Consider the following 25,787-nt stretch of genomic DNA (forward strand, 5'->3'; position numbering starts at 1 on the left):
TTCCAATTTAGAAACCTTAAAAATTTAGCATCAGGAGAACAGGTCTTTAAGTTTAAAAAAAACAAAAAAAAAAAAAGAGTAAACATGTGAAACCACTTAGTAGTAATTCTTAATGACAGTTCTGTAACTGACTAATGCTTTCTATCACAAAATTGTTGCGATTTTGGAAGACACGCTCTTGTTGATTTATGCTATGACAGGATCACTTGATTTTACTTTCTATATGTATAGCTTTAGGGACAAGAGAAATATTAAGAAGTAAAATACTTTATTTGCAGGTTCTCAGTAACTGAAAAGTAGTTGAAAAGTCTCTTTGAATCAGAAGCTCGCAGTTGTCCCAGGCAAATGTTTGTAGTGGGTGCCTTTCCTTTAAAAATAAACAGAATTGAACTGAAAGTATTTATCCAGAGATACGTTTCTGTATTTTTAAAAACAAAGAAGGAAAAACCAATAGCAAGAGAACAAATAATCTTTTGCCTTTGCAGCATTTTGGCCTGACTTTTTCTTTGCTCTTATTGTTACAAAGTGTTACCTGTCAATTTAGTCAACTATTCTATTCCTATGTTCTGCTTGCTGAACATTTTGCAGTGTCTGTTTTCGTCAGGCATTAGATTGGTTTCAGACGTTCTCAATATTTTAGAATTTATACACCCTTGGAAGTCATAGAGGAAGCGTCCTTAATCTTGACTGTTTTTAAAATTCAGAGCTAAATTCCAGTGTCAAAGACCTAGAACAACAACTGAAAGCTCTAGAAAAAGAGAAGAAATCCCATATGAATAAGCATCAAGAGATTGAACTTCAGCTGGATAGAACAAAGCTGGAATTAACAGAGAAGAGTAAAGTCTTGAACAAAACCAGAGATAAACTGACTCAGATGAAGACACAATTTGATCAGGCTACTGCACAGGTGAGATACTTCATCACACATCTTCTGAGTGTCCTTAAAGTTCAGTCCCAGTATTAATGTGTGTCAGCTTTCAGCTGTTTTGGTAAGAATCAAGACACCCTGACAAATTTCTTGAGCATTTGCTGAGGATCCAGTTTTGACAAGAAAATGCTAGTTTACTTATTACCTATAAGTACTCATAAGCAGATATAACTGGCCATTCATAAGCTGATGTCCATTTTCTGAAAGGTTCTTACTCTACTTGAAGAAATACTTTCCATTCTTGTAGCCTTCAGGCAAGTTTGGCTGAAATTCTGAAAAATATTTTTAGATTAAATTGTGTAGAGCAACAATGACATCTGGTGGCAAGTTTTAACCGTGAAGGGTCTGTCACACAGCTTTGGCTGAAAGTCAGTGTGTGCTGCCTGAACTACGGTGTGTTGTGATGACATAGTCTTTGCATTTTAAATGACTTGTGTGAACCAAAAGATGGGTTAAAATGTCATGCAAGATGATGTTGAGAAAATATGTAATCTTAAAATGTGATTTCATGACCTAATTCTAAGCAATTTCCATTCATAGGCATACTAAGCATAGTTTAAAAAAAATCAAAAGCGTAGAACAACTTGGTGAACTTATTTAGTCAATAATTTTGAGTTGATTTAAATATAAAATACATAAAAGCAAAATCAGAGTTTTGCAGATAATCATGCAAAATAGAGCATATTTCTTCTTAAAATCTTGGATTTCAAACTGTAGAAGTTAACCAGTGTGAAGTTTTCTTCTTACTGATTATTGGAGTTGCAGTACCTTCCTGAACTCTCTTTTGGCAGCATTTGACAAATAGGAAAATAGGGCAGAAGTCATAATTATTTGAATCTGTGATTTAATGTCAGATGCAACATGTTTCTGTGGGCTGTCAAGCAAACTGTAGACAGTTCTGGGGCAAAAGACTGCTATAAATAGAATGATCTTTAATAAATTACTCTCTTTATCCTCAAACTTTATATCAAAGTTGTTTTTTTTTCTGAAGATGATTTTATTGTGAGAAGATATATATTCTCTTCTATTTTTTCCACTGATATATAATATCATTTTTAAGAAATATGTATATACATACATATTATCACCAACATAAGCAAGTATGTTTTTAGTACCTTGGATTACTGAGAATTTCTGATACCATGCAGGGTTACACTGGAGTTTATTTGGAGGCTAGAACAATTGTATTAAGTGAAATTAGTCTTTTTATTTGAATGGAGATGAACTACAATAAAACTTCACTTATACTTCTAATGCTTGGTGTATAATCAGTGAATATACAGATGTTATAATTAAGAAACACACAAGAAAGTTAGGCTAAACAGGTTATCACACTAAAGAAGAATGGACAGAAAGCTTAGCCTTGTCCTGGGCTTACTGAAAAGACTCCAAGAGGAGTGATCTCTGAAAAGACATCCTTTCTCAGTGGCAGTCAGCACTTAAATGGGGTCTAGGAGAGGTGGAGCCAGGTTCCACCCCTTCCGGTAGCACAGGTGAATTGCCTTCACCTGTTCTCCCATGGCTGACTCATTGCTTGCCTCAGGTGGTCAATCAGAGGTTCAGGCTGTGATTCAGCAGTTCCCATACACTTGGGCTTGATTATTTTAGGTCCAAGCAATGGAGCAAAAGATGAAAAGATTGTCAGAAGAACTGAATTGTCAAAGACAAAATGCTGAGAGTGCTCGTCAGTCCTTGGAACAGAAATTAAAAGCAAAGGAAAAGGAATATCAAGAGGTAAGACAAGAAGAACTTTTCTAACTTTTGATTGTTGAGGAGATGAAATCACATTGCTTGTGTTTGTGTTTTTCCAGTTAACTGCAATCACACTGCCAGAGAGATGCAGAATTATTTGTTACTGTTTATTAGGTATTAGTCTGTTGGAGAGGTTTGGTTGAAATGCAGATATGCAAGAGATTAGGTTACACTGACCACAAACTTGCTATATATGTGACTTCAAACAAAGTAATAACCCAGTTATTTGTTTGTTTGGAATCTTAGTTAGCTTTTCCTGTGTCTCACACATGACAAACAAATTTCTTTAGGATTGTTTCTCTCTTCTAACCTTGGTTTGTGCTCAGAATATGGTAAGACATGAGATTAGTGTATCTGTCCTTAGCTTTCTCTTCTTGCCAGCTGGTGCAGAGAGAAAAAGATCTAGCGGTATCCCAGGAAAATTAGTGAAGTTTGTTTTGATGTTTGTTTAGTTGAACACTGATTCAGATGAGATCTAAACTTAATCAGTGCTGGAAAATCCAAAAGATGACTCAGTTTTCATAGTGATGATGATACTTTGGATAGGTATTTTAAGTTTTCTTTAGGGACTGAGAAGGAAGCTGTCCTGAGGACAACTGCTGTTGTGTCAAATGTTTGTCCTGAAAGTTTTTCTCAGAGGTATCCTTAGGAAGACTAAATCACTGGTAGCAGTTCTGCTGGAGTGGCTGATGAACAATACTGCTAATGATGCTGGAGTGAAAAATCAGTTTCACAAAATCTAACCTAGGATCTCAAAGACAAACAGTACCTTGTCTAGAAGAAGTCATAAGAATTGATCTTTGAATAATTGTTGAACAGAAAATATTGGAAATTCTCCTCTGTATATTTTACTTGGTTGGGATTTTTTCATTCCGTGAAAGCTAAATCCTGGTCCTACTAGATTCTGTCCCGTAAAGGCTCACTTGTAGGTTTCTTATTCCATTTCAGTTTCTACAAGGCAGGTGAGTTTTCAATATGTGTTTAATTAACTTCCATAATGGGAAATGCCTGGGGCTTCTAAAGCCTTTTTCTTAGCTGGTAACATAACCTGGTTTCAGAGTTGCACTTGCATTGGTACATAATTTCAAATGTTTTCTGTCAATTTTCATTTGAAAGCTTACATCCAGTTTCCAAACTGAAAAGGTGGAATTTATATCTTCCCTTACTTCTGGCATTTGAATTTTAGATGTCCATCTAAGCTAATTATTTAGGCCTCTGCTTTACCTTGTGTTATCAGAGGCACCTCCAGAAGGCAGGTTATTCCTGCCACTTAGATGTTTGTCTTCACAGTTTCTCTGAATTTTTGCTGAGAATGGAAGAGAGCCTCCCCTGTAAGCTTAGAAGTACGTAGCTAACTTTTGGACATCTAAAAGTAAAGGAGCTACTTTTTTGTTGTTTTGAGTGTTCGCCTAACAAAAGGTTTTTTGCAGTTTCTCTCTTGTAGTCTTATAGTTTAAAAGACAAGGTCTTTTCAGTCTCTCAGCTTTAGAAATAATTATTGTATTGGTATGGGATGTAAAGACATTGAATTAATCTCTTCATTAATAAGTTCACTAGGGTCCAAAGGGCCTCCTTGCATGCACTCAAGAAGTGCTTCTGGCCAGAGGTTTGCAGAAGAGCTCTTTACATCTAATATGTACTCTATTCAGTGTTAGTCACTAGCATTAGCTAAAGTGACATCGAGCTGTTGTCACATCTTTTCCCTCCAAATTACACAGTTCTTCTGTCACCTTCTTGTGTGGGAATATAATTACAGGTTTATCTGCATCAGTTCTATGCAGAAGAATGGTGTGTAACAAATGCATATTTTTAGCAAAGTTTAGCAAAGATTGATGCTGCAATTTATACAGAATTATAACTGTAATATCCAAAGGCATAAGGACAGACCAAATAGAAATTGCTATCATGATTGTTTTTCTTAATTGATGCCCACTTGTGTTGTAAGAACCACGTGAAATGTATTGTTCTTCTGCAGGTTTCACAAAATCTGTTTTGTGCCATTTTCATGAAAGACTGCCTTTGTTAGTCTCTTGTTGATTAGTTCCCATGCTGGATATTATTTTATAAATAAGTATGAATTTCCCTGGGGGGAAAAATGTCACACCTACAGTGTGGTATATAAGTAATGATAAAAAAGAGTTGATTTTGTCCACTTGTAGCATAAAGTGAATCTTATTTGAAACACATCTGTAAGATAACAAATGTTAATATTTACTTTCACTAGATCTAGGTATTTTTTCCCCCCTTTTCATGATATGACTGTTGCTATCATGGAGTTTTTCAATAGGTGACACAAACTGAATTAAAACCATGCTTGTCCACATGAAATTTGCAGCACACGCCAAAGTTGTATTTAAATTATTGATTGTGTAAGAGGAGTGTTTCTGAGCTGGTAGTATCTGCAAATCAGTATTCATCCGTTATAGTTCCAGTAACAAAAATGGAGACCTGTTGCTGTTTTATGTGCTTATTTCTTTGCTACTTTACCACTGTCTTCTAGGAACTCTCTTGTCAGCAACGTTCCTTGCAAAAGCTGGATCAGCAGAACAGTGATGTAAGAAACAAACTGAATCAGGAGCTACAGCAAGCCAAAAATGACTTCAATGCTCTGCGGGCAGAATTTGACAAAGTAGGTTTTTATACTAAAAGCTTCTACTACTGCTACAATTTAGTAGTCTTGAAAATACTACACAAAGTAAATAATAATAATCAATGTGGGAATTTACATTAATATTTTGTGCAGTTTGCATTAGCTGCTTTGTATTTACTATTTCTCACTTCAACACTACATACTTAAATGTGAATTACAGAATTCAAAAGGTTTGGGATTAGTCCACTTTTCATAGGGAAGGTGAGCAGTGCCACTAAAATAAGTCTGTTGAATGAGACAAGAATAACTATGGCTGTTCACAAGAGACACCTTGTACAGGAAACCTGCAGAGGTGCAGCCTGATGGTAGAGCTAAGCTGATCTACAGGTAGTCAGCTGATTCTTGGAACTACAGCTGTATTTCATATACTCTTGGTCATGCACTCCTGTGACTTCCTTTATAGCTGCACCTGCAAACATTTGAACCTGCAGAAAACTGATAGTAGATCTAAAAAAGCAAAGTAAACAGAAAGCCCACGTGTACACGGGCATAAGAGTTTTCCATCAGTATGACTGAACTGACTCTCCCCAAAATCCAGATTATTGTCAGAGCTTGTGTGAGGGGTGCTTTGAATGCTAGGGAGATCTTCCCCCGTTTTGGCAGCAAGTAGCCATTAGGTCATATTAGTTATGATGCCACAATTTTAAGGTAGTTACAATGCAGCAGAAGCCTAGAAGAGAGGAAGACTAAAAACCGTATGTATTTAAGGGTCAGAACGCTTCTGGTAGCAGCTATAGAGCAGCAGAGCTAGCTGAACTAGTAAGAAAAAAAAAGTCACGAGTCTGAAAGTTGTGTTGAGAAAACCCATTAGGTGGGAGGCTGAACTAGGACAGTATTTCTGGAAGTAAACACATTGTGAAATGTTTTAGCGTAGGTTTTTAATATACATTTTTCTTGAGCATATGCTACTAAAGAAATTGGTTTCGTATTGAAAAATAGGTACTTCATACAAGTACCTTTCTACAAGAAAGCTGATTTATTATCCCATGACCTCAGAATTATTATATTATAAATATGACTATATGTTTTTCTTGCTTTCTTGTTTTGACTTGCTAATCGTATTTCCTTTCTTTTAAATCTGGAGCATTATAGGACTATTTTGAAAGAGTGAATGCCTGTTCAGTTTCTCTAAAACACTGTCCATGGAGCGAGAAGTGCAGTTGTGGTGCTTAATTTCTGATTTCATAGCTTAGCAAAAAGGCTGTTATGCCTCCAGTCTCATTTATATCCTACAGTCCTATCATCTACATTGTGCTGATGTATCTGCTAATTGAATATACTCATTTGTCTCAGAAAATCTGTATTTATTTTAGAGATATGCCATCTTTCTGGAGGTAAAAAGGCAGAAAGGCAATAAGAAGTTGTTTTCTAAACCACACTGCAGCAACCCTAGGTCCAAGGTGGAATAAAGAAATGTAGTTTTATTTTTCTTTGTAATGGATTAGAATTTAAAGTTTTATGCGTGGGAGTTTTAAAGGAAAAAGTAAATTTTCAATACTCTTACAGATAATGGCAGTGAAACAACGCTTGGAACATGATACCAGTGACCTTACCCAGAAGCTGTGCAGAGCAGAACAGGCTTTGTTAGCAGCCCAGGCTAAGGAAACGGATCTCACAAGAACCTTTGAGGTAACCAACGCAGAAGGGCAACAGAGTTATTATCATAAATTACCAATCTGTAAATATTAGGACTGTCTATAAAGTATCTTTGGACACTTCTTATGAATTATCTTAATAACACAAAAATTAGGTCTTCACTAAGCTTCCGTATATTAATTCAGCTTGTGCAATTGGCTGATGGACTGGGATACAATGTTATAATTCTATTCAACACTCTTCAAGTTCACATTAGACTTCTTTTACCAAATGTGGGCTTTTGTTTTAAGATATTCCTGCTTTTAGTCGTAAAATAAAAACGTGTTTGTTTGACTTCAGAAGTACATTCTACAACCATTAGTGCATACTACTGAACTGAAAATCGTATGCAAATGCTCACTATGTTGTCTTGAAACAACTGCATTTTTCTAAAAGGGAACAGAATCCAGCATTTTTACACCACTCTAAACACTTCCCTCAAAACGAAGATAAATTCAGAAAGATCTTTATCTTTTAACATGCAACCTCATATTTATAGGGGCAGAAATCTCTTCCTGTCTTTTCAGTTCTAATGTTTTGCTTATGTAGCAGAGAATCTACGGTTAAAACTATTACAGGTGCACTACTATATGAACCACTAGGTGATGGAATGTTTGTTTTCTGCTTCCAGTTAAAGGAAAGAAAGCCTATGGAATCTATGTCAAAGATTTGTTTTACTTAAATACTCTCATCTGGCTTGTTGCCTGTTGTTATGAGCAGATATAACATCTGATATAATTTCTGCCAAAAATTCAGTGAACAAATTTGAAGTAACATAGGTGGTTGTTTTTTTTTTTTTCCCCCCACTAGTGCTATCACTGATACAGCTTTAGTATATTGTGAAACTTTGGTTTAGGTACACTCATGCCGGTAGACTACAATGTCTGGAAATGTTCCCAGTTATTGGAATGTGGCTATTTAAGCTGTTAATTGTTAGAACACTATTTCACATGGCTTTGGCCCAGCTGACTAGCACTCTTGTACAATTCCCAGGCACAGTTTGAGAGTTCACATGAGCCAAGGGCCATTCCCAGCAAGCAGTTTGGTTACAGCCACCTGCTTTGGAAAATACAAGATTTTAATGGTACAGATATGGACTGTCCCATGTCACTTGGCCTCAGTGCTGGATAGTCCTCCTTGGCACATGTTTATTTAGTAAATAAACATAAGCAGTGCCTTCTAGTGGAAATGCTGATCAAGAACACTTTTGTTCTTCCCATGTATAACAAAGGAGAAAAGCCTCTAGTAAGCTTCTGTGCAATCTCAGTGTAACCTTTCAGATTGATAAAAGAATGGGGAAAAAAAAGAGAAATCATGTACAACAAGTATTACAGGCAAATATTACATGTCTTTTCCTGTTTTGAAATTATAAAGTGAGGCTTGATGCAGGACGCTTGTTTTGTGTTTTTTTTTTTTTTCTTTGGGATCCTGCTGGCAGAGAACATCTTAGTTTGTGGAGATACTCTCTTTACTGCAAGTTCTTGTGCTGGTTTTTATCTACTGATTTTTTATCCATCTTATTGGTCTGTAGCTGCAATCATGCTTTTCTTTGTATTTGTTTGTCTTGGGCAGACAATTAAACAGCTGGTGACAGTGATATTGTTTTAGAACATGAGCAATACATTTAGAAAGAACCTGAATCTTGAGATGCAGTAATACTTGAAGAAATCAGTAATGCTGCAGTTTTCTCTCTGTCTTGACATGTCTATGATATTATGGTGCATGCTGCAAACCTTAAGACCTGGCTTGTCATCCTCAATGATAAATAAGTGTAATGCAAAAAAAAAAAAAAACAACACCAAAACCATCAAATTGTTTTGAAGTCCTGGAGGTTCTGTTGACTGTAGATTTTGTTTATAGCAGTAGAAAATGACAATGAGATTGTGTTGTCTTTGGATTTACTGCAGAGAGAGGAATAGAATCTTGTAATAATGTTCTAGCTTCTCTTTGTAGAATACCATTGTTTTGTGATGATTAATCCACTGCTGTATTCACTTACTGTGTAAGACTGACATTTCAAAATATCGCAAAATAGATGCACTTGTGAGACAGACTAGGTATGTTTAATTTAAGGACCAGTAAGCTTTGCAATCGTGGTATCTCTGTGGTATAGCAGTTATGGCATATTAATATATAGTTTACATTTTGATGGTTCTAGCAAACCTGTGCTGTTAATGGAAAAAATTGATCAGTCTGTCCCTGTACTGCTCAGTCTGCCCACTGAAGAGTTTCTCCTGATCAGTAGTACTGCATGTATATTTTCTGGAGCTTAGTGTAGTTGTCTGATTTTTTTTTTTTAATTTTTTTTTTTCAAATCATGGTTGCAGAATGGAAGAAGTGAGTAAAACTTTAAATCATGTGAGTAAAAGTTACTCACTGTAAAAGTGAGTAAAAATCATAGAAATAGAGTCATTAACTGGATCAAAACCAAATTGATTTTATTTCTTATAGCTTTGGAAAATGCAAATGGAAAGTTGTTATCATATGCTTTGATAAATCATGGCTTCTTGGGCTTTGCTGAATGCTGTTAATTGAAAATGTTTTGCACTAAATCAAAATGATTGGACTTCTCAGCTGTTTTAATTTCTTAAACTTATCTGTTCTTCTGTAAATAGATCACTCCAGGTTTTCTAATAAACAGGCATGTTCAGTTCCTGTACTTGTATTTTCATGCAGCGCTTGGAATGCAGGGTGTTTTGGCAACTTGTAACTTGAGGAATTATTGTTGGGATAACTAGAAAACTTTGTTCCTTGAAAATTTTGTGACTTTTTTTTTTTTTTAAACTCTGAGTAGGGAGGGCAATGAGTAAAAGGAAAGTTAACTGTTTATGACAGTGACGATTTTAATCATGTTCTGAGGGTGATTTATTTATGTTGCTTCAAAAACAAGCCTGCCATGCCAGCAAGCATTTAATATTTTTCATCCAGACGTTTCTGTTTCTTGAGCTTGGCTTTTGTGAATTGCTGTCCATCTGCTAGTAGTAAATGGATGAATAATAGACGACCTGTTTCCAATTGGGCCATGCCAGTGCCATGCCATCTGTTGTCCAGCAGTACAGGAGTTTGGAGAAAAAGGATTCATTTCCCTATAAGAACTTTTGTTTCATTTCCCACATGCAATGACATTGTACAGATGATTACATATATATTTTTAAACAGTTTATTTGGAAGAAAGTACTCCTAATGGCAAAACAGCCCTCTGAAAGTGTAAGCACTTCTAAATAAAATCTGAGCTTTGTTGCTATGGTGATGGTTTTCTTGTTTGTTTATTTAATGAGAAGTTGTCTCTATGTGAGATAAGTGAAATTTAATCTGCAATTTTCTTTCTGATTTTGATGCCATTTTAGGGGGTTTGTTTCTTCAGGTAGAGCAGCCTTACTTAATCAACTCTGATTTTGTAGGTTATGTTCCATCCTGTCTGCTTGAGCAGTTATGTGGAGCTGTTTGCTGTATGTAAACAGTGGGTACCTAACAATGTCAACTGGCAGCATCCCTGAGAGGCTGGCAACTAGTTAAGCTCTCATTCAATAAATGTTCTCAGGCAGCTCTTAGGAACCCAAGACCAGCTGCCTGGAGACGACTTAGTGGAATAGTTTCCTTCTGACTTAAATGAGTAAAGTTCTTTGAACTTCTTAAAGTATATGAAATGTGTTCATTATTGATATTGTTCTAGGAAGTGAAGAAGGAGAAAAACCTTCTGGATGCACAGTATGAAAAAAAACTGCGAGAAATCCACCAGCTTGAAGAAGAACTAGGAGCAGTCAAGCAATCTCTGAAGCAGAGCCAGAATTTTGCAGAAGAGGTGAAAAGTGAGTTATGTTTTTAAATTTGCATGTCCCTTGTTACTTTCTCAACAATGCATGTTTTCTGCAATACTGTAAGTTTGATTGTGAATTAAGAAAAAAGATTTCTACCATGGGATATGATTGTGATGATATTCTTAACCTTGACCGATGTGAAAATGAATTTTGTCTAAACATATGCAATTTCTAAAGATATATAATTTTGAAAGTAGCTGAAGCACACTGACCTTAGCAACAGGATGAATTTCATAGAATATATTTAAGCCAGGAAACTTTATTTTCTTTTTATGTGTTTGAATTCTTTAAGGAAAAAAAAAAAAAAACATTATCTAAGCACTGATATTTGGGTGTTCCTTGCAGTGATTGTTCCTAATCAAGAACAAATTTTTACAGGAACTAAGTTGAAATACAAAATATACTGAATAGTTCTGCAGAATCAAATGAAAGGCTATGGATTCCCACTTCTTCCTGTGCAGATTCAAACTTCGTGTGAGATTTCAGAGGAAGGCTTTTGACTTTGACTCTTTTCTCCTGAAAATTAATCACCAAATTTATCACCCGAAAAGCAATGATGCTTCTGACTGGCAATTTGCATCTTTTATCAGCTGTCTAGTAGAATGTAGTGTCCTTTTCATTATTCTCTATTTCTTATCAAAGCAGTGTAGCCACGACGGCAATCTGAAAAATGACTGTAAAATTATTTTTTTTATCAGACAAGGAGTAGGAGCCTGATCATAAGAATGGGTCTGGATCCATGAGAATGGGTCTGGAATGTTACAGGTATTTAAAAAAATGGTGAAAATGAGGCGCAGAAGCAACAGATAATAACCTGACAAGTACGTACTGACTAGACTGTAGCACAGACTTGTATCAGGCTGTAGAACTGGAAGTGGACAAAGTCTATTAGTATGCAGTGTCAGTCTGAAGAGATATGAATAATCTTTTTTTTTTCCAGTGAGGCAATATAACAGTAATACACTACACTAGAATAATTAAAAACAGTAAGTGGTCATTTTTCAGTTACAAAACTATCAAATTGGCCAATAGTGTTAAGCAAAGTTCTGACAGTGTTCTCTGTTGCAGGTAAGAATGCTTCTCAGGAAGCAGAGCTGAAGTTACTAGAAGAGAAAATTATGGAGCAAGAGAGCTCTCTTTCCTTGGAGAAACTGAAACTAGCCTTAGCTGACATGGAAAAGCAGCAATATTCTACTGAAAATCTGCTCAAGGAGAAAGAAAATCATATTAAAGAACAAAACTGTAAAATAAGTAAAATGGAGGAAGAGTTGGAAGCTTTGCAGAGACTCCTTGCATTTAAGCAGAAAGAATGTGAAGAATTAAAGAAAGAAACAAATGCTTTTTCTGAATGGAGAAATGAAAATGATCATGTTATAAATACACTTAAGTTGGAAAAGGAAGATATGCTGATTCATATTAGTGACTTGGAGAGTTCCCTTCAAAGCCAGCAAATTGAAAATCGTGAACACAGTGAGAAATTCAAGATAATGGAAACTGACAGAGACAGGAAGAACACAGAAATCAAAGAGCTCAGAGACATGCTAGGATGTAGAAGTGCAGAATTAGAAGAACAGAAAAAAGTTTGTGATGAACTTCGACAAGAAGCAGAATGTTCTGATAAAAAGTATTGTAAAGACATAGAGAATATGTCCTGTAAAATATTACAGCTTACCAACCAGGTTAGTGAACTAGAAGAAAAGATACAATTACTAACAAGTGAAGGATTGCAAAGGGAGCAATATTATCGTGAACTGCTTGGTGAATATGAAAAAATCTGCTGTCTTGTGAAAGCAAAAGATACTTCAGAAATGACAGAAAATAGAGAAGGTGACTTACACGGTGGTCAGAAAGAAACTGCTTTAGATAATAAGCAACTAGCAGCAGATAAGCCTGTTGCCAAGGATCATGGATGTGCAAGAGCAATGCTAGGAACAGAAAAAATGAAAGATCTGATGGTCTTACAGGATCAGATCTCTTCTCTTGAGATTTCCCCAGTGGCTCAAAAGCAGCCGAATTCAGATCAACAGCACCAGGATGAAGACTTACTGCAAACTGAGAATGAAACAGATGAAAGATTATGTGATGTAAAACAGAGGCATGAAAGCTTTGTAACAGAAACTAACCAGTACTTTAGTAACTTTAAAGCAGATATTTCGGCACATCAGAAATCTATTAGAAAAACAGTCACTATTATTGAGGAAAAAGACATGGAACTTCAATCTCTGAGAGGAAGACTGAAAAACCAACAAACAGAGCTTCAGGATTTAAAGGTCAATAATAAATTCCTTGAGGATTCAGTGAGACAGCTGACACTGATGTCTGAGACATGGGGTTCAGAGAAGAAGGACATGTCTTCACTGATTTGTTCATATAGCAAAGAAATTGAGGAACTTACTGAAGAAAATGCAACCCTTAAGGATTTAAGCAGAGATTTAGAACAAAGCCAAATAACTTTACTGGAAGAAAATAGAAATATTTCTAATAGTTTAAAGGAAAAAGAAGAAATAATTTCTGAAATGTCCAGAAAACACAAGGAGGAAAAACAATGTATGGAAGCAAGAGCTGAAGAAATCTCAAGAGAGCTGAAGGCTTTGCAAGCACGGTATAAACTGGTGGAAGAAGAAAATGTAAATGTGCTGAGCATTCTGAGAGAACAGACTGTTGTATTTGAGGAAAAGAAAGCAGAATTAGAACAAGAAGAGAAATTGGTACTTAACGAAAATAAAGATATATTATATAAGCTAATAGCCTCAGAAGAAATAAAGAAGAATCTGATTCAAGAACTTCAGCAACTGCAGTCAGGTTTTTCTGACGTTGAACAAGTGCCTTCTTCTGAGCTTGACTGTTTCAAACAGGAAATGTCAAATGTCAAGGCAACACAAAATGCAATTCAAGAGCGACGTAGTACTGTGTGTATCCAAGACAGTGAACAATTGGTGAAGGAACTAGAAACAAAAAGTGAACCTCTAGCGTATGACTCTAGTTGTGAAAGAAGGCTCTGTTCAGGCCAGTTGAGGAAGACCATGGAAGAAAAGGATATAGAATTGAATAAATACCAATTTAATCTTGAGCTTCTTCAAATGGACTTGGAGGACAGAGGGATCTCCCTGGAGAACTACAGGTTAGAAGTGATGCAACTGAATACTGCTTTAAAAAAGATGGAAACAGAACTTGAGAAAAGTGCGAGAGAGAAAGAGACACTGCAGCGAGAACTGCTGTCTGTTAAAGAATTGAAAGCTTCATATTCTCAGCTGAGATTCCCAAGTGAAGATAGCCGGTTGGAGGATAATGATGATGATGTTTCTCACAATTGTGGCATAAGAGAAATGGATGAGTTGGTCTTGTCATCCTCTTTGCAGGTAATAACAAACAAACTGAGTGAACTGGAGAAAATCTGTGAGAGATTGCGGAATGAGAACATGGCATTTGTTTCTGCTTTTAAAGATTCAAAAACTGATGGCACCACAGACATTAATAAAGTGGCAGAGGAGAAAGAGAACATAATCAATACGAATATAAGAACTGAGAAAGCTGCTTTTCAAGATGAACTTATGAATGAAAGTGAGAACAGCGATTTGAAAATGGATTGTGGCAATAAGGAAATATTTGGATTTAAAGAACGTAGTACTGGATCCAGTTCTGACTATGAAGACTTGAAATTGTCCAGTGAAGAAGTTAAAATTTGCTTTGCGGAAATAAAAGAGAAGCTTTTCTCTTTCCAGAACGAGCAAGTAAAATTGTATGAACAACACTGTAGTATGGCATCAAAGATAAGGGAGCTACAGTCTTGTGTTAAAATACTGAAGGCAGAAAATTCTGCATTGTCAGCAAGTATGAGCAGTTTTCATATAGATTCTCTGAAAATGCCACTGTCTTCTAGCCAAAATGAGACACAGTCTAAGTTAGATGAAACTAAGTCTACAGACTCTTTACTGGATGTCACTTTCTCAGAAGTAAGTAAGGTTGATAATTCTTGTAACGGTGGTGTGTGCAAATGGACAGAGGAAATTAATCATCTGAAAAGTTCTGTGGAAGGAATTTCAGAAGATGCAGCTAAAGTTTTGAATGAAAGTAGTCGTAGTGGCCACATATTGGACTCTGTTAAAGAGTTCAGGAGTAGCACTCCTAGCAAATCTAATCCTGAGGGCAGAATCAAAGAACTTGAAATGTTATGTCAGGTATATGAGAAGGTCATCAAGGTGCTCCAAAATCAACTTCATATTCAAGAAAATACGAAAACTGAGGAAATACAGATGAAAAATATTATGCTTTCTGAGAGAAAAGAAATAGATAAACTACAAAATCTGTCTGATAAGAAAGAATGGCAGCAGAAACTGAATTACCTGACTACAGAGATGGAGTGCAAATTGTCAGAAGAAGGAAAAACTGAGAATTTGTCTTTTGACCTTAAAACAGCAAGTCTCCAACTACAAGTCCTCAATTCAGGTTCTCTCTCACTGCTGCACATTGATACTGAAAACGTAAGTAATTACAAGGCTTTTTGTAAACCTTCATTTGTGGTAAAGCCAAATTTGGATTTTACATATTAAAAATGAAATATGTTTGAAGTTGTATGCACAGAAGTGGTACTGTTTAGAGAAAGTAGAACAATAATCTGTGTCTTCAGTTTTATCTTTTGCATCACAGGCAATCATGAGAAACAACAAAATCAGCAGCTCTTGTCTGTTAGCATTGTGTAATACATTGTGCTTCTTTCTTCAAGCCCGTGTCAGTGTGGATTCTGCAGCGCTAGCTCATGCGAGTGTGCTGTATGCATCTGTACCATCTGTTTACAAGTGTAGATCTTTCCTGATTTAATACATCCTGTTGAAGATACCTGTACTTTTCACCTTCTTTCATGTGACCATATCAAGCAAAGTAGGACTGCTTTCACATCTCTAGTTCCCTTTAATAACCTCAACAGCCAACCAGAGCTAGCTGGTAGCAAAACAGATATTTTTCAATTCAACTTCACTTCCTTCAGTGGAAGTAAGAGAATGAGAATTTTGGAAGTCAGTGCTGTCCCTTCTTTCAGTACATCTTTCAGAAGATGGCATGAAACCAATGAGCTAGATTTTACTGGTCTTTGTAAAGAGTCTTGTGTGTGGCAGGTCATTCAGAATGGAGGAGAACCATTTCAATTTGTGCACACAACTGTATTCTGCTAATTCACCCTAAAAGTAGGTCTAAAAGTACATCTACTGCCTGGGAGAATTCTAGTTTGGCTGTTAAATCCTGTACGAATAGCCTCCAGCAACTATCCAATGCAGGCCTGGAACTGGCAGTTTAACACTACTCTCACAGCCAGAGCATTTTGAAGATTTCCATTTTGGCCAGCTGTACAACACTGAGTAACTGTTCCTTACAAAAAAAAAAATCTTTCAGTTGTGTGTGTCGCTCATGAGTAGCAGTTAGAGTATCTACACTGATACACAGCCAACTAAAGAAAGAGATGCAACTCTTCACCTTACACAGCTGGAGCTCTTCCAAGGTGGAATCCCTGGTGTACAGATCATTCAAGTTCTCCCTTCTGTCACAATTCCTTTTCAAGTCCTCAGTTTTCAGAGTCAGTCGTTCATATTTTTCAAATGAGAATATGAGATAGCACCAGATGTAAACCCATCTCTGGTAACTGAGAAAAGAGATTCTTTGATTTGGGTCTTGTCCCTCTTAGAGTTTCTCTGGTGTCTAATAGATGGTGAACGTGAAACAATTCTCCCATAAGAGATACTAATTTTTTACTGTGTCACCTGGATATCTGTTTTCCTAAAATGTTGAGGAATGTGACATCTTTGCATTTAGTTCTTCATTAAACTTGGGTGAAGTTTCCCCCTCAAAATCACTAAAACTTTTCAGCCGAATATATGTGTATTCATAAGTGTAAATTTGTAAATTCTTCCCATAGGAAAGCAGATTCTCAGTTTTCTTATGGCTTAAGAAAATTTTTAAGACTCACTTTCGCTTTTTTTTTTTGTTATATGCATGCATGCTTTTTTTTTTTTTAATATGATTCTTTAATTTTGCAGGCCACTCAGCAAGAAAACTATGGTCTTTATCAACTGGGAGTGCCTGTTGGAACTCCAGCACTGAGAAACAACAAACCAAAACTCATTCCCTTGGAGAAAATGGCTGTAGGAGAGACAGCTGTGCATGAAAATACTACTGAGACCACTGAAGCAAAACTAGTAGAAGCTTATTCTGACAAGTTTCACAGAGGAGAAGAATGTACAAATATGTCAAGTAAAAATGCCAGCTCTTCATATCATGATAGCGCACTGTCATTTTCTAATAGTAGAATATTTTTAAGTTCAGAGGATTTCTTTGAAAATGAAACAAGCACTGAAAATCATCAAGAAGAGATAAAACAAAAAACTGTTGAAGATTCAAAGCTGATCTGTGCAACAGAAGGCCATAAAAATGTTGATTTTCTCATGGAAGTCAAGGAATTAAACTCACAGGAGGGCTTTCAGAATGCACAGTTAACTCTGGAGAGCTCAGCTCTGGCGGAATTGAAAGAAACTGCTGTAGAAAAGGAAGAATACAGTGGCACAAAGGAAAACCTGGAATCAGTTTCTGTCAATAAACAGCAATTATCTCATGGAGTAGTGTCTTTAGAAAAAGAACATGAGAAAATAAGTTCTAAGCACAATATAAATAAAATTAGTTTGTCTAATACAATCAACACACTGGATGATATTGAAGTGATCAAGGGAGACTGTCGTGATCTATTTCTTGGAGCTGAATATGAGCAGAGGCAAACAAAATCTGAGCAAGTTAATATGGAGATGCATGCTTTGTTTGTAGAGGGTAATGCTGAAATTCTTTGGGCAAAGTGTCAGCAGTTAGAAAAGGACAGGGAAATTAACCTGAAAACTATTCCTAGCCTTCAAGAACAGCATGTTTCAGTCACAGCTGAGGGAAATCACATTGGTCAAGAACATTGTGTTCTGTCTGAAAACAAAAAAGAACTAGATCAAGAATATCAGAAATTAAAAGAGTTAGAAACAAATAAGGAGGATTCTGCCGAAACCATTAGAAGATTAGAGAGTGAAGTAAAGATGCAAACAAATCTGCTTGAGACTGTAAAGTCTGATACGGGTGAACTATCAGATGAAAAGGATCACCTTCTACAAAAGTTGCAGAGTTTAGAAAAGGATGCATTATCTTTCAGGTTGGAAGAAGAAAAACTCCAAAACCAAGTGGCAGATTTGAACAAGGAGAAAACAGTGCTTATGAGAGAATCTGAAATGATGCAGACTAAACTGAGTGCATTGGAAATTGAAAATTCAAAGCTTTCCAGGTATTTGGATGGCTTGATAACAGAAAAACGTGAACTTGCTGCTGGACTGAACTCAGCACAGAAAGAAGTAAATCAAATGCGAGAAGGAATGGAGAAGCTGAAAATAAAAATTGAATCTGATGAGAGAAGAAAACACTACATTGCTGAAAAGCTGAAAGAGAACGAAAGGAAATCTGATGCTCTTCTGGATAAAGTAGAGAGGCTTGAAAGAGAATTGGAGATGTCAGAGGAAAATCTAGAAGATGCAGTTGTTCGACTGGAGACCGCAAAAGCAGAGGCAGAGACATTAACAGCAGAGAAGGAAGAGATGGCTGAAAAGTTGAAATGTCTTCAGTCACAAATCAATGATCTCACCTCACAAAAAGAGTGTTTGGCTAAAGATTCAAAAGATAAACAAGAAAGGATCCTTGAACTGGAGTCTTCAAATTTGACTGCAGCAAAACTTATAGAAGAGAAGGAGAAAGAAAAGATGCAAATCAAGGATGAGTTTGAAAATGCTGTGATATTGTTGAAAACTGAGCTCAGAGGTATGAGTGAGAAATTAGAGTTTGTTTCTAAGGAGGAAGCAGTTGCTAAAGCGAAAGAACAAGTTTTGATTAATCAGGTGGCTTGTCTTGAGCAAGATAAAACAATGCTATTACAGGAGTGTCAGGAATTAAAAAATGAAAATATAGAGTTGGGTCACACAAGGGAATTACTTGCTCAAGAAGTTACGGAATATAAACAGAAGCTTGAAGAAAACATACAGGAAAATCATGCTTTTCAACAGCAGATAAAAGAATCAGAGGAACTGTCTTCACAGTTGACACGCATGGAACATGAGCATGAATGCTGGCACCAGGAAAAACAAAAGATGCTGGATTTAATTGTTGAGTTGAAGCTGAAGACGCAACCTTTTTCTGATAATGGAACCTTTGCGGATATCCTGCATATTCTAAAAGTGTCCTATAATGACCTTGAGAAGGAGCTGGAATCTGCACTTGGTGAAAAGACTGCTTTATGTAAAAAGGTAATACCATTTCTAGGAGGGTTGAGTTCCCTTTTAAAGAACAAGGATAAAGTGTCCTCTGGGCTTACCACTTCCTTAATAAATTGTATGTTAAAATAACATTAACTTCAGACTTCTACAGGAAGCAGCCTATTTTTGAAGTTATGTTCTCAATGCAATCACACATTTGCACTGTAGTTAGAGCTGGAAGGCAGGATGATTTTTTGTATGCAGTGAATGAAAAGATTGCTTGAAAGTAGACATAGAAGTTCAAGTAATCTAATAATGCAGGATGTTTTCCTCTTTCCTGTAGAAGAAAAGGAGGAAAGGCAAATTTTAGGTGAATGAGGTTTTTATATTAAGAATAAGTACCTGGAGAGCTCAATGGAAAGTGAAACACCAGTTGGACAAATGCTGTGTCAGGATGGCATTACCCTGTAGTAACCCATGCTTGGAGTTGGGCCAGCGAGGGGAGTAAATTAACTGATCTTTAGAATTGCTTATATTTATGCAAGAAAATTCTTCAGAGATCATAGCACTTAATACAAATAATGATGGAAAATTTAATTTCAGGTGAATGAGCAGACTGAAAATTGTATCGAGCTGGAAGTCAAGCTAAGTGATACTGAACAGGCAATTTCCAAATTACAGGAAGAATTTACTACGGAGAGGAAGAAGCTTGCTGAACAAATACAACTCCTTCAAGAACATTCAGAACAGAACAAAGTTAGTTACTGCATGTGTAGTATATCTGTGTTCAAGGCCAGGCTTACTATCAGTAAGAATGCATGGAGGTTGTTCAAGGGACTCTGCTAATGACCTATTATTTCAGGTTCTTGCATCCAACTTCCTTATATATAAGGTTCCATTCTGAAATGGAATGATGATTAGTTGAAACTTTTCCCCCTTTTCTTTCTGTTGAAGGAATTGAATTGTTTTCTTAACGTAAATGCCACAATTGGCTATCTGAAAATCTTTTGCTGCCAAGAGTTCTCTACTGCAGGCATTCAATCATTAGGCTGAGGATGTTAGATTAAAAATTGTCACATTTCTCAAGCTTGTTTTAAAGAACAAATTATTTTCAAGGAAGAGTCAAGGGAGAAGCAGATTATGAGTGTTTAAGATGTTCCTATTTAATACTCAGGTTGCTTTTTTTACCAGGGTGATGACTAAGTCTTGTTTATTTGTGAACAATATTACATGTTTATAAATGAGCTTAAGTGACCTTCTGACCTACTAATGATATGGACAAAATTTTATAACCAAGGACTTAGTTCTGTTCTGGTGCTGAGGGTGTTGGATGGAAGAAGAACTGAAATTTCTGCAACTTTCAGTAAGCTTGTATGGAAACAAATTTTCCTTTTGTACAGGTGTCCAAAAAGTACTGTCATGAAAGTAAATCAACATGAAAATACTTAGAAAGCTTTGTTAACTTTGATAGGGTGAGAGATGACCCTTAGTGTTTCAAGTCACTCTGGAGAAGCAGTCATATGTTTATGTCTTAAGCAGAGGTTAAGCTTTGGTTTTGGCTGTGCTGCTTAATTTAAGTGTTGGCAGTTACACGTAGTGTACCTACCCCTCAGGTTGCAGTTTTATTTTGTAAAGACTTTCCTTTGCCTTCCATCTTGCCTCTTTGTGCTCAGATTTTTCTATTCTTTGGTTACAGTGTGTTTAGCCACTGTAAAATTTGTCTTAATAAGTTGTCTTTGGAAGTTTCAGATACAAAGTCAAATAATTTAACACATTAACTGATCCTCCAATTATAAAATTCTGAACACTAATAGTGTGCTTTTGCTGTTTTTAGATTGAGCTGCATTTAGTTGTGTCAGAAAAACATGAACTGACAAAGAGTTTGGTGGCAGTCCAGAAAGAACTACAAGAAAAAGAAAATATAATGAAAAGAGAAATATCAGAATACCAAGACAAACTGCTTCAAACAGAGAGAGAGCACCAGAATGCTTTAAAGGAAGCAAACAGAAAGGTAAATCAGGAAACGGGAAAATAGATGCTATAAGGTTTTTAATTAAAATTTTTAATTAAATTATAGATGTTTTACAAATTTTTCCTGATTGTATTGCAAAAGAACTATGGTAACAGTATTTCTAAACTATATACGCTTACCTCAGAGCTCATTAAGTTTTTTTTTTCATTTATTTTACCTTTTTGTTTCATATAGAAAACTGTAAAAGGTGATCTATCTTTACCTCAAAATTCAGTAACTGTTAAGTGTGCCTGTGTCTGTGTGTAGACATACATGTAACTTAGCTGGGACAGTGCACTTGAAGAAGGGAGAAGAGCAGTGTATTTTAGTCTGGGAAATCATTTGTTTTGGTAGGTATGGTGAGGAAAAGTTATCTACTGGAGACTATAATGACACATTTGTTGGAAATGCAGCAGATTTAACTATGTTTTATACTAAGAGGCATCTTTTTTCTATGGAGGAGACAAATATCTAAGCCCTATATAAGGGCTTTCAAACTGCAGACTTCTTAAAGGCAAGACGCAGGTATACAAAATGTATTTATACTTGAGACAAATTAGCCTTCCAGTTTTAAACTCCTCAAAGTGCACCAAGCAAACTTGCTATGAAATTCCTGTTGACAATGATAGGCTTTTATGTGTCTTCAAAATATAACTGGATGTCCTTTTTAGCATCATGGTAATTAGGCATAGTTTTTTTCCTCTAGAATGAAATACAAATTGAGGCCTGTCAAGAAAAGATGAATTCATTAGAACACTTCATCAGCTCACAAAAACTGGAGATTGAGCATCTGAAGTCAACTAAAGAAGAATTAAATAATTCTCTTAAAGAAGCCAATCAGACCTTAGGAGAGCTCCTAAAACTTAAGGTAAGAAAAAATATGCAAGCAGTGCTGACTACGTGAGACCAAAGGCACAGTGCACTAAAGGGAATGTGGGACTGGAGCCACTGCTGCAGACCTTTGGTTTGTCTTTGATACAACCTTTGTTTCTCTAATGAGAACGTAGGGCACGGAGAAAATAATGTTACTATTGATCTACATTAGAAAAATTGAGTTACTCATACTACACCTACAATTGGTTTGTGATGCTAAACACACCAGTCTGTTATTTACTTTAAAAATTTCAACTGGTCATAACATGGTCAGAATACAGAGTGACTTTGCAGTGCATCTGTTTTCTGTTTGTGGATGGTGTTAAGGATAGGATGTTCTGTTTTAAGCATTAGTCTTTAATTCTTGAGGGTTTATCAATTCTCATTAAAATTGTTAGGAGCTCTGTTTACTGTGCGCAATTGATAATTTGGTAATAGTTGTGTTTGGTTGGCTTTCTAGTAGCACAGGTCAAGTTTAACTGTCCGTGTAACTGAATGCCTGTTTATTAGTTTCCTCTGCATATTCATTTCTTATCTTCATTTCTTATCCTGCTTCTGTCTGTGATTGATTGCTGGCTCCAAATTCCTGCTTCTACTTCTGAAATGAGATTCTCTCTCTAGAAAGCTCTTGAAGATTCATAATCTATTCAGCATCCTTGCAATTAAGTGTTGAATTGCAACACATTCACCTTGCTCGAAATTTATTTCCTCCACTGTAGTGTTGATTGTCAATTAATTTGTTTAACACCAACAGTGTGATGATTTAATACTGCAGGATATGTACCAGTGGCCAAACATAGTACCCAGGGCAGTGTAACTGTGTGATACAAAGCTGCCAGCTGTGCTTACTGTGTGTTGCCAGACCAGATGAGCAAGGAGCAGCACAGGAGAGTGGAAGATGATGGAAAGGAAGATCTGATGCTGCTCGAAGTAGTATATCTGAAAGACAGAGTGCAAACCAGGCCTGTGTTATCTTTCCTCTGGTCAACAAGATACATTAGAGGCAAAAAAGACCAACTAGGAGGATGCTGTAAACTTTAGCATTTAGAATATTGGTTTGAAACTTGGGAATGCAGCGCTTTATTATGCGAGGTCATTAGGTGATATTAACTGGAGAGTTTTCTGCAGAGTTAATCTCATAAATGTATCTGTCCAGAAGAGTACTTCCCACTTTCTTGTGATAAAAGAGCTGCTATAATGAGACTGTACAGAAACAAGCAAGCAAATCTATGTTACAGCCATAGTCTATAACTAATAGCACGTAACACTTGAGGTTAATAGTGTAATGTTTAAACAGAAGAGTTATGTTTCAGGTGCAATAACTATTTTTTATTTGTAGGCTGACAATATTAATGCTATAGTTCAACTAAATAAGGAAAAAGAATTTGTCAAGAGTGAAGTGCAGCTGTGGATTAAATCCTGTAAGCAGGTGGAACAGGAAAAGGAAGTGTTGCAGAAACAATTAGCTGACTATGAAGAACTACTGAAGAAGAAAGATCTAAGTGTGTCAGAAAAAGAAGGTAATTAAAGCTAGATGTAGTCTTAATGCTTTTATTGTTGTGTTAATTTGTAAACTTTTTCCCTAAAGTGCCAATTTGCATATGTAGCACTGATATAGAACATGATTTTTAAACTTAAATTTAAAGTTGTGTTCTGAAGTTACAAAAGGACAGAAAAAATGTTTGCCTATGCACTGATCTAGGTTTCTTTTGGAATTTTTGTTTGTTTTCTCTTCAGCAAATATTCTACTACGCATAAAATATGACTGATTTTGTTATATACTGTCACTTATTTTTTGTGGTTGCACAGTTGTAGAATATATGTAATTAATCAAAAGATGTGGGACAATTGTATTATACATTCTTGTATGTGCTTTTTTAAAAAAAAACTTCATTTATATGAACAAAGACACTTTATTTTGAAAGGTACTGATGAGAATGCCATTACAGAAGAAATTAAATTAGAACTGGAAGAATTACAGGAAGCTGTGGAAGTGAAAACCAGAGAGGCAAATGAGAACTTGGAGAAATACTGCTCTCTAATTGTTAAATACTATAAACTTGAGGAAGCAAATGAGATGCTAAAAATGCAAGTCACTTTGTTGAATGGTCAGCTGAAACAGCAAACAAGTGATGCTGTCAGCAGCTCTTTGCTGAATTCAGGTAACTCATCGACAGTGTGCAGTCAGTCTGACAAAGAGATGAGATGGAATGAAGATACCACTAAGCCTTCTACTAAAAGACAAAGATGTGAAGACACCAGGAAGGAAAGTGGAGAACCAAGATCTCCTTTGCCAGAGACTAGCTCAAAAAAAAAGAGGAAGGATGATATCTGCCAAAACTTGGAGAATCAGGAGAACTCAGACTATGAGCCAGATGGGCTTCCAGAAGTAGTTAAAAGAGGTATTTATAACTTTTTTTTTTTTTTTTTATATAGAGTCAAATATTCTCTGAACATGATGGGTGTTCTTTGCTCTTTTTGTTTTTCTGAATTGGTTTTGCTCTTTGGTAACAAGGTGATAGTGCTAAACATTTTTGACTACTTTCATCTTCCATTAGCGTCACCAATGGAAGTTGTGACAGTTTAATGCAAATTTAGCATTTGTAGAACTCTGGTTTTAGACCATCATAATACATTTACATTGGTTTTATAAATGACAAATTAATTATAGAGTTAACTGATCTGACAGTTGCAATTTTGTACTCTCTGGTGATATATGTGTTACATGGTAAACATCATATATTAACAGCAGCAGCATTTTGCAGGAACATGGCTTGCTCTAGTCATTTAAAAATGTTCTTTGAAGTAATCGAAACTTACAGAGGAATAGATGTAGAGTGAATCTAATCTTAAAAGGCTATAAAGAGGGAATCCTAGAATATGTACTGGGATGGATTCACATTTGTTCCCTTTGTAGCTTCTTCCCTATTACTCTTTTCTATTCAAAGAGGTGGTTAATAGCTCCATGGGATTTGCCTGGCAGGCACTTGGTGGTGGGGCTGTGGGTTGCTGCTGCCCCATGCGGGGCATGGCAGGTTCCACCTGGCTCTGCAGTGAATGATTTAAAATCTCCCAAGTCAAAACTGTTGCCAACTCTCAGCAGTGGTACCTTAACAACTTCCTGAGGGTTTTGTTTCATTCTTTTATTAACAAGGTGGAATTAGGTGGCCTGATATTCCATGTAATGGTTTGCCTTAGCAAACCGTTACCTGAGAAGAATGCACAAATTAGGGATTGAAAAATATATTGTATGCTCAACTGCTTATTAAGTACCTTTTTATAATAAATGCAACAGTAATCATAAGACAAACTATATAGTCACCTCAGCTTCAGTAGTCACTCCCAGAAATCAGGACTTCTAAGCTGTGTTTGCAATTCATTTTCTTACCAGCATTATTATTTTTATGTAAATATACCTGCTCTGAGGACACATGCGTCAGTTAATGTTTGACTTTTAGGCTGGATAGCAAGATAACAGAGAATCTGTAACAATGCAGGTCTAAAGTAAAGAATTTATAACTGTAGACCATAAAAATAAAGAATGTTATGATACAGTGTGTTCTGACTAAATGCTGGTAAAAACAGTACATGTCTTTTCAGGATGAAACTCATCTCCAGATGATGATGTGCCTATTTGGAGGGGGAAAAAAAAAAGACCCAATACTTGTCTGAAAAGCTTTGCTGTAGAATTACTTTTGTACCTTGCCTATTGTTTTCAGGACTTGCTTATGAAATTTGGAATACAGAAGAGCAATTCAGTAATCTTTTAGATTTTCAATAGGACAAATTATTTATTTTCATCAGCTGCTTTAATTCCCATGGTGGGGAAAAAAAAGTTCCATTCATTTGAGGAAAAAGTGTA

The 25,787-nt window shown here is 36.0% G+C and overlaps 1 protein-coding gene across 3 annotated transcripts in view; it reads left to right on the plus strand.

Annotated features, from left to right (window-relative positions):
• The window catches only part of CENPF (centromere protein F), a 37,936-nt gene that overhangs the window by 7,967 nt on the left and 4,182 nt on the right, over nucleotides 1–25,787 (plus strand). For all 3 annotated transcript variants that reach the window (XM_052680934.1, XM_052680936.1, XM_052680929.1), the window contains exons 7-18: nucleotides 705–907; nucleotides 2,537–2,662; nucleotides 5,181–5,309; nucleotides 6,837–6,959; nucleotides 10,639–10,774; nucleotides 11,852–15,264; nucleotides 16,810–19,092; nucleotides 19,645–19,797; nucleotides 20,876–21,052; nucleotides 21,759–21,920; nucleotides 23,265–23,445; nucleotides 23,851–24,327. In XM_052680934.1, the coding sequence (XP_052536894.1) occupies nucleotides 705–907; nucleotides 2,537–2,662; nucleotides 5,181–5,309; nucleotides 6,837–6,959; nucleotides 10,639–10,774; nucleotides 11,852–15,264; nucleotides 16,810–19,092; nucleotides 19,645–19,797; nucleotides 20,876–21,052; nucleotides 21,759–21,920; nucleotides 23,265–23,445; nucleotides 23,851–24,327 (7,563 nt within the window). The remainder of the gene's footprint in view (nucleotides 1–704; nucleotides 908–2,536; nucleotides 2,663–5,180; nucleotides 5,310–6,836; nucleotides 6,960–10,638; nucleotides 10,775–11,851; nucleotides 15,265–16,809; nucleotides 19,093–19,644; nucleotides 19,798–20,875; nucleotides 21,053–21,758; nucleotides 21,921–23,264; nucleotides 23,446–23,850; nucleotides 24,328–25,787) is intronic.

Source organism: Tympanuchus pallidicinctus, unplaced genomic scaffold (assembly GCF_026119805.1).
Source record: "Tympanuchus pallidicinctus isolate F22 unplaced genomic scaffold, pur_lepc_1.0 scaffold1, whole genome shotgun sequence".
Lineage (NCBI taxonomy): Eukaryota > Metazoa > Chordata > Aves > Galliformes > Phasianidae > Tympanuchus > Tympanuchus pallidicinctus.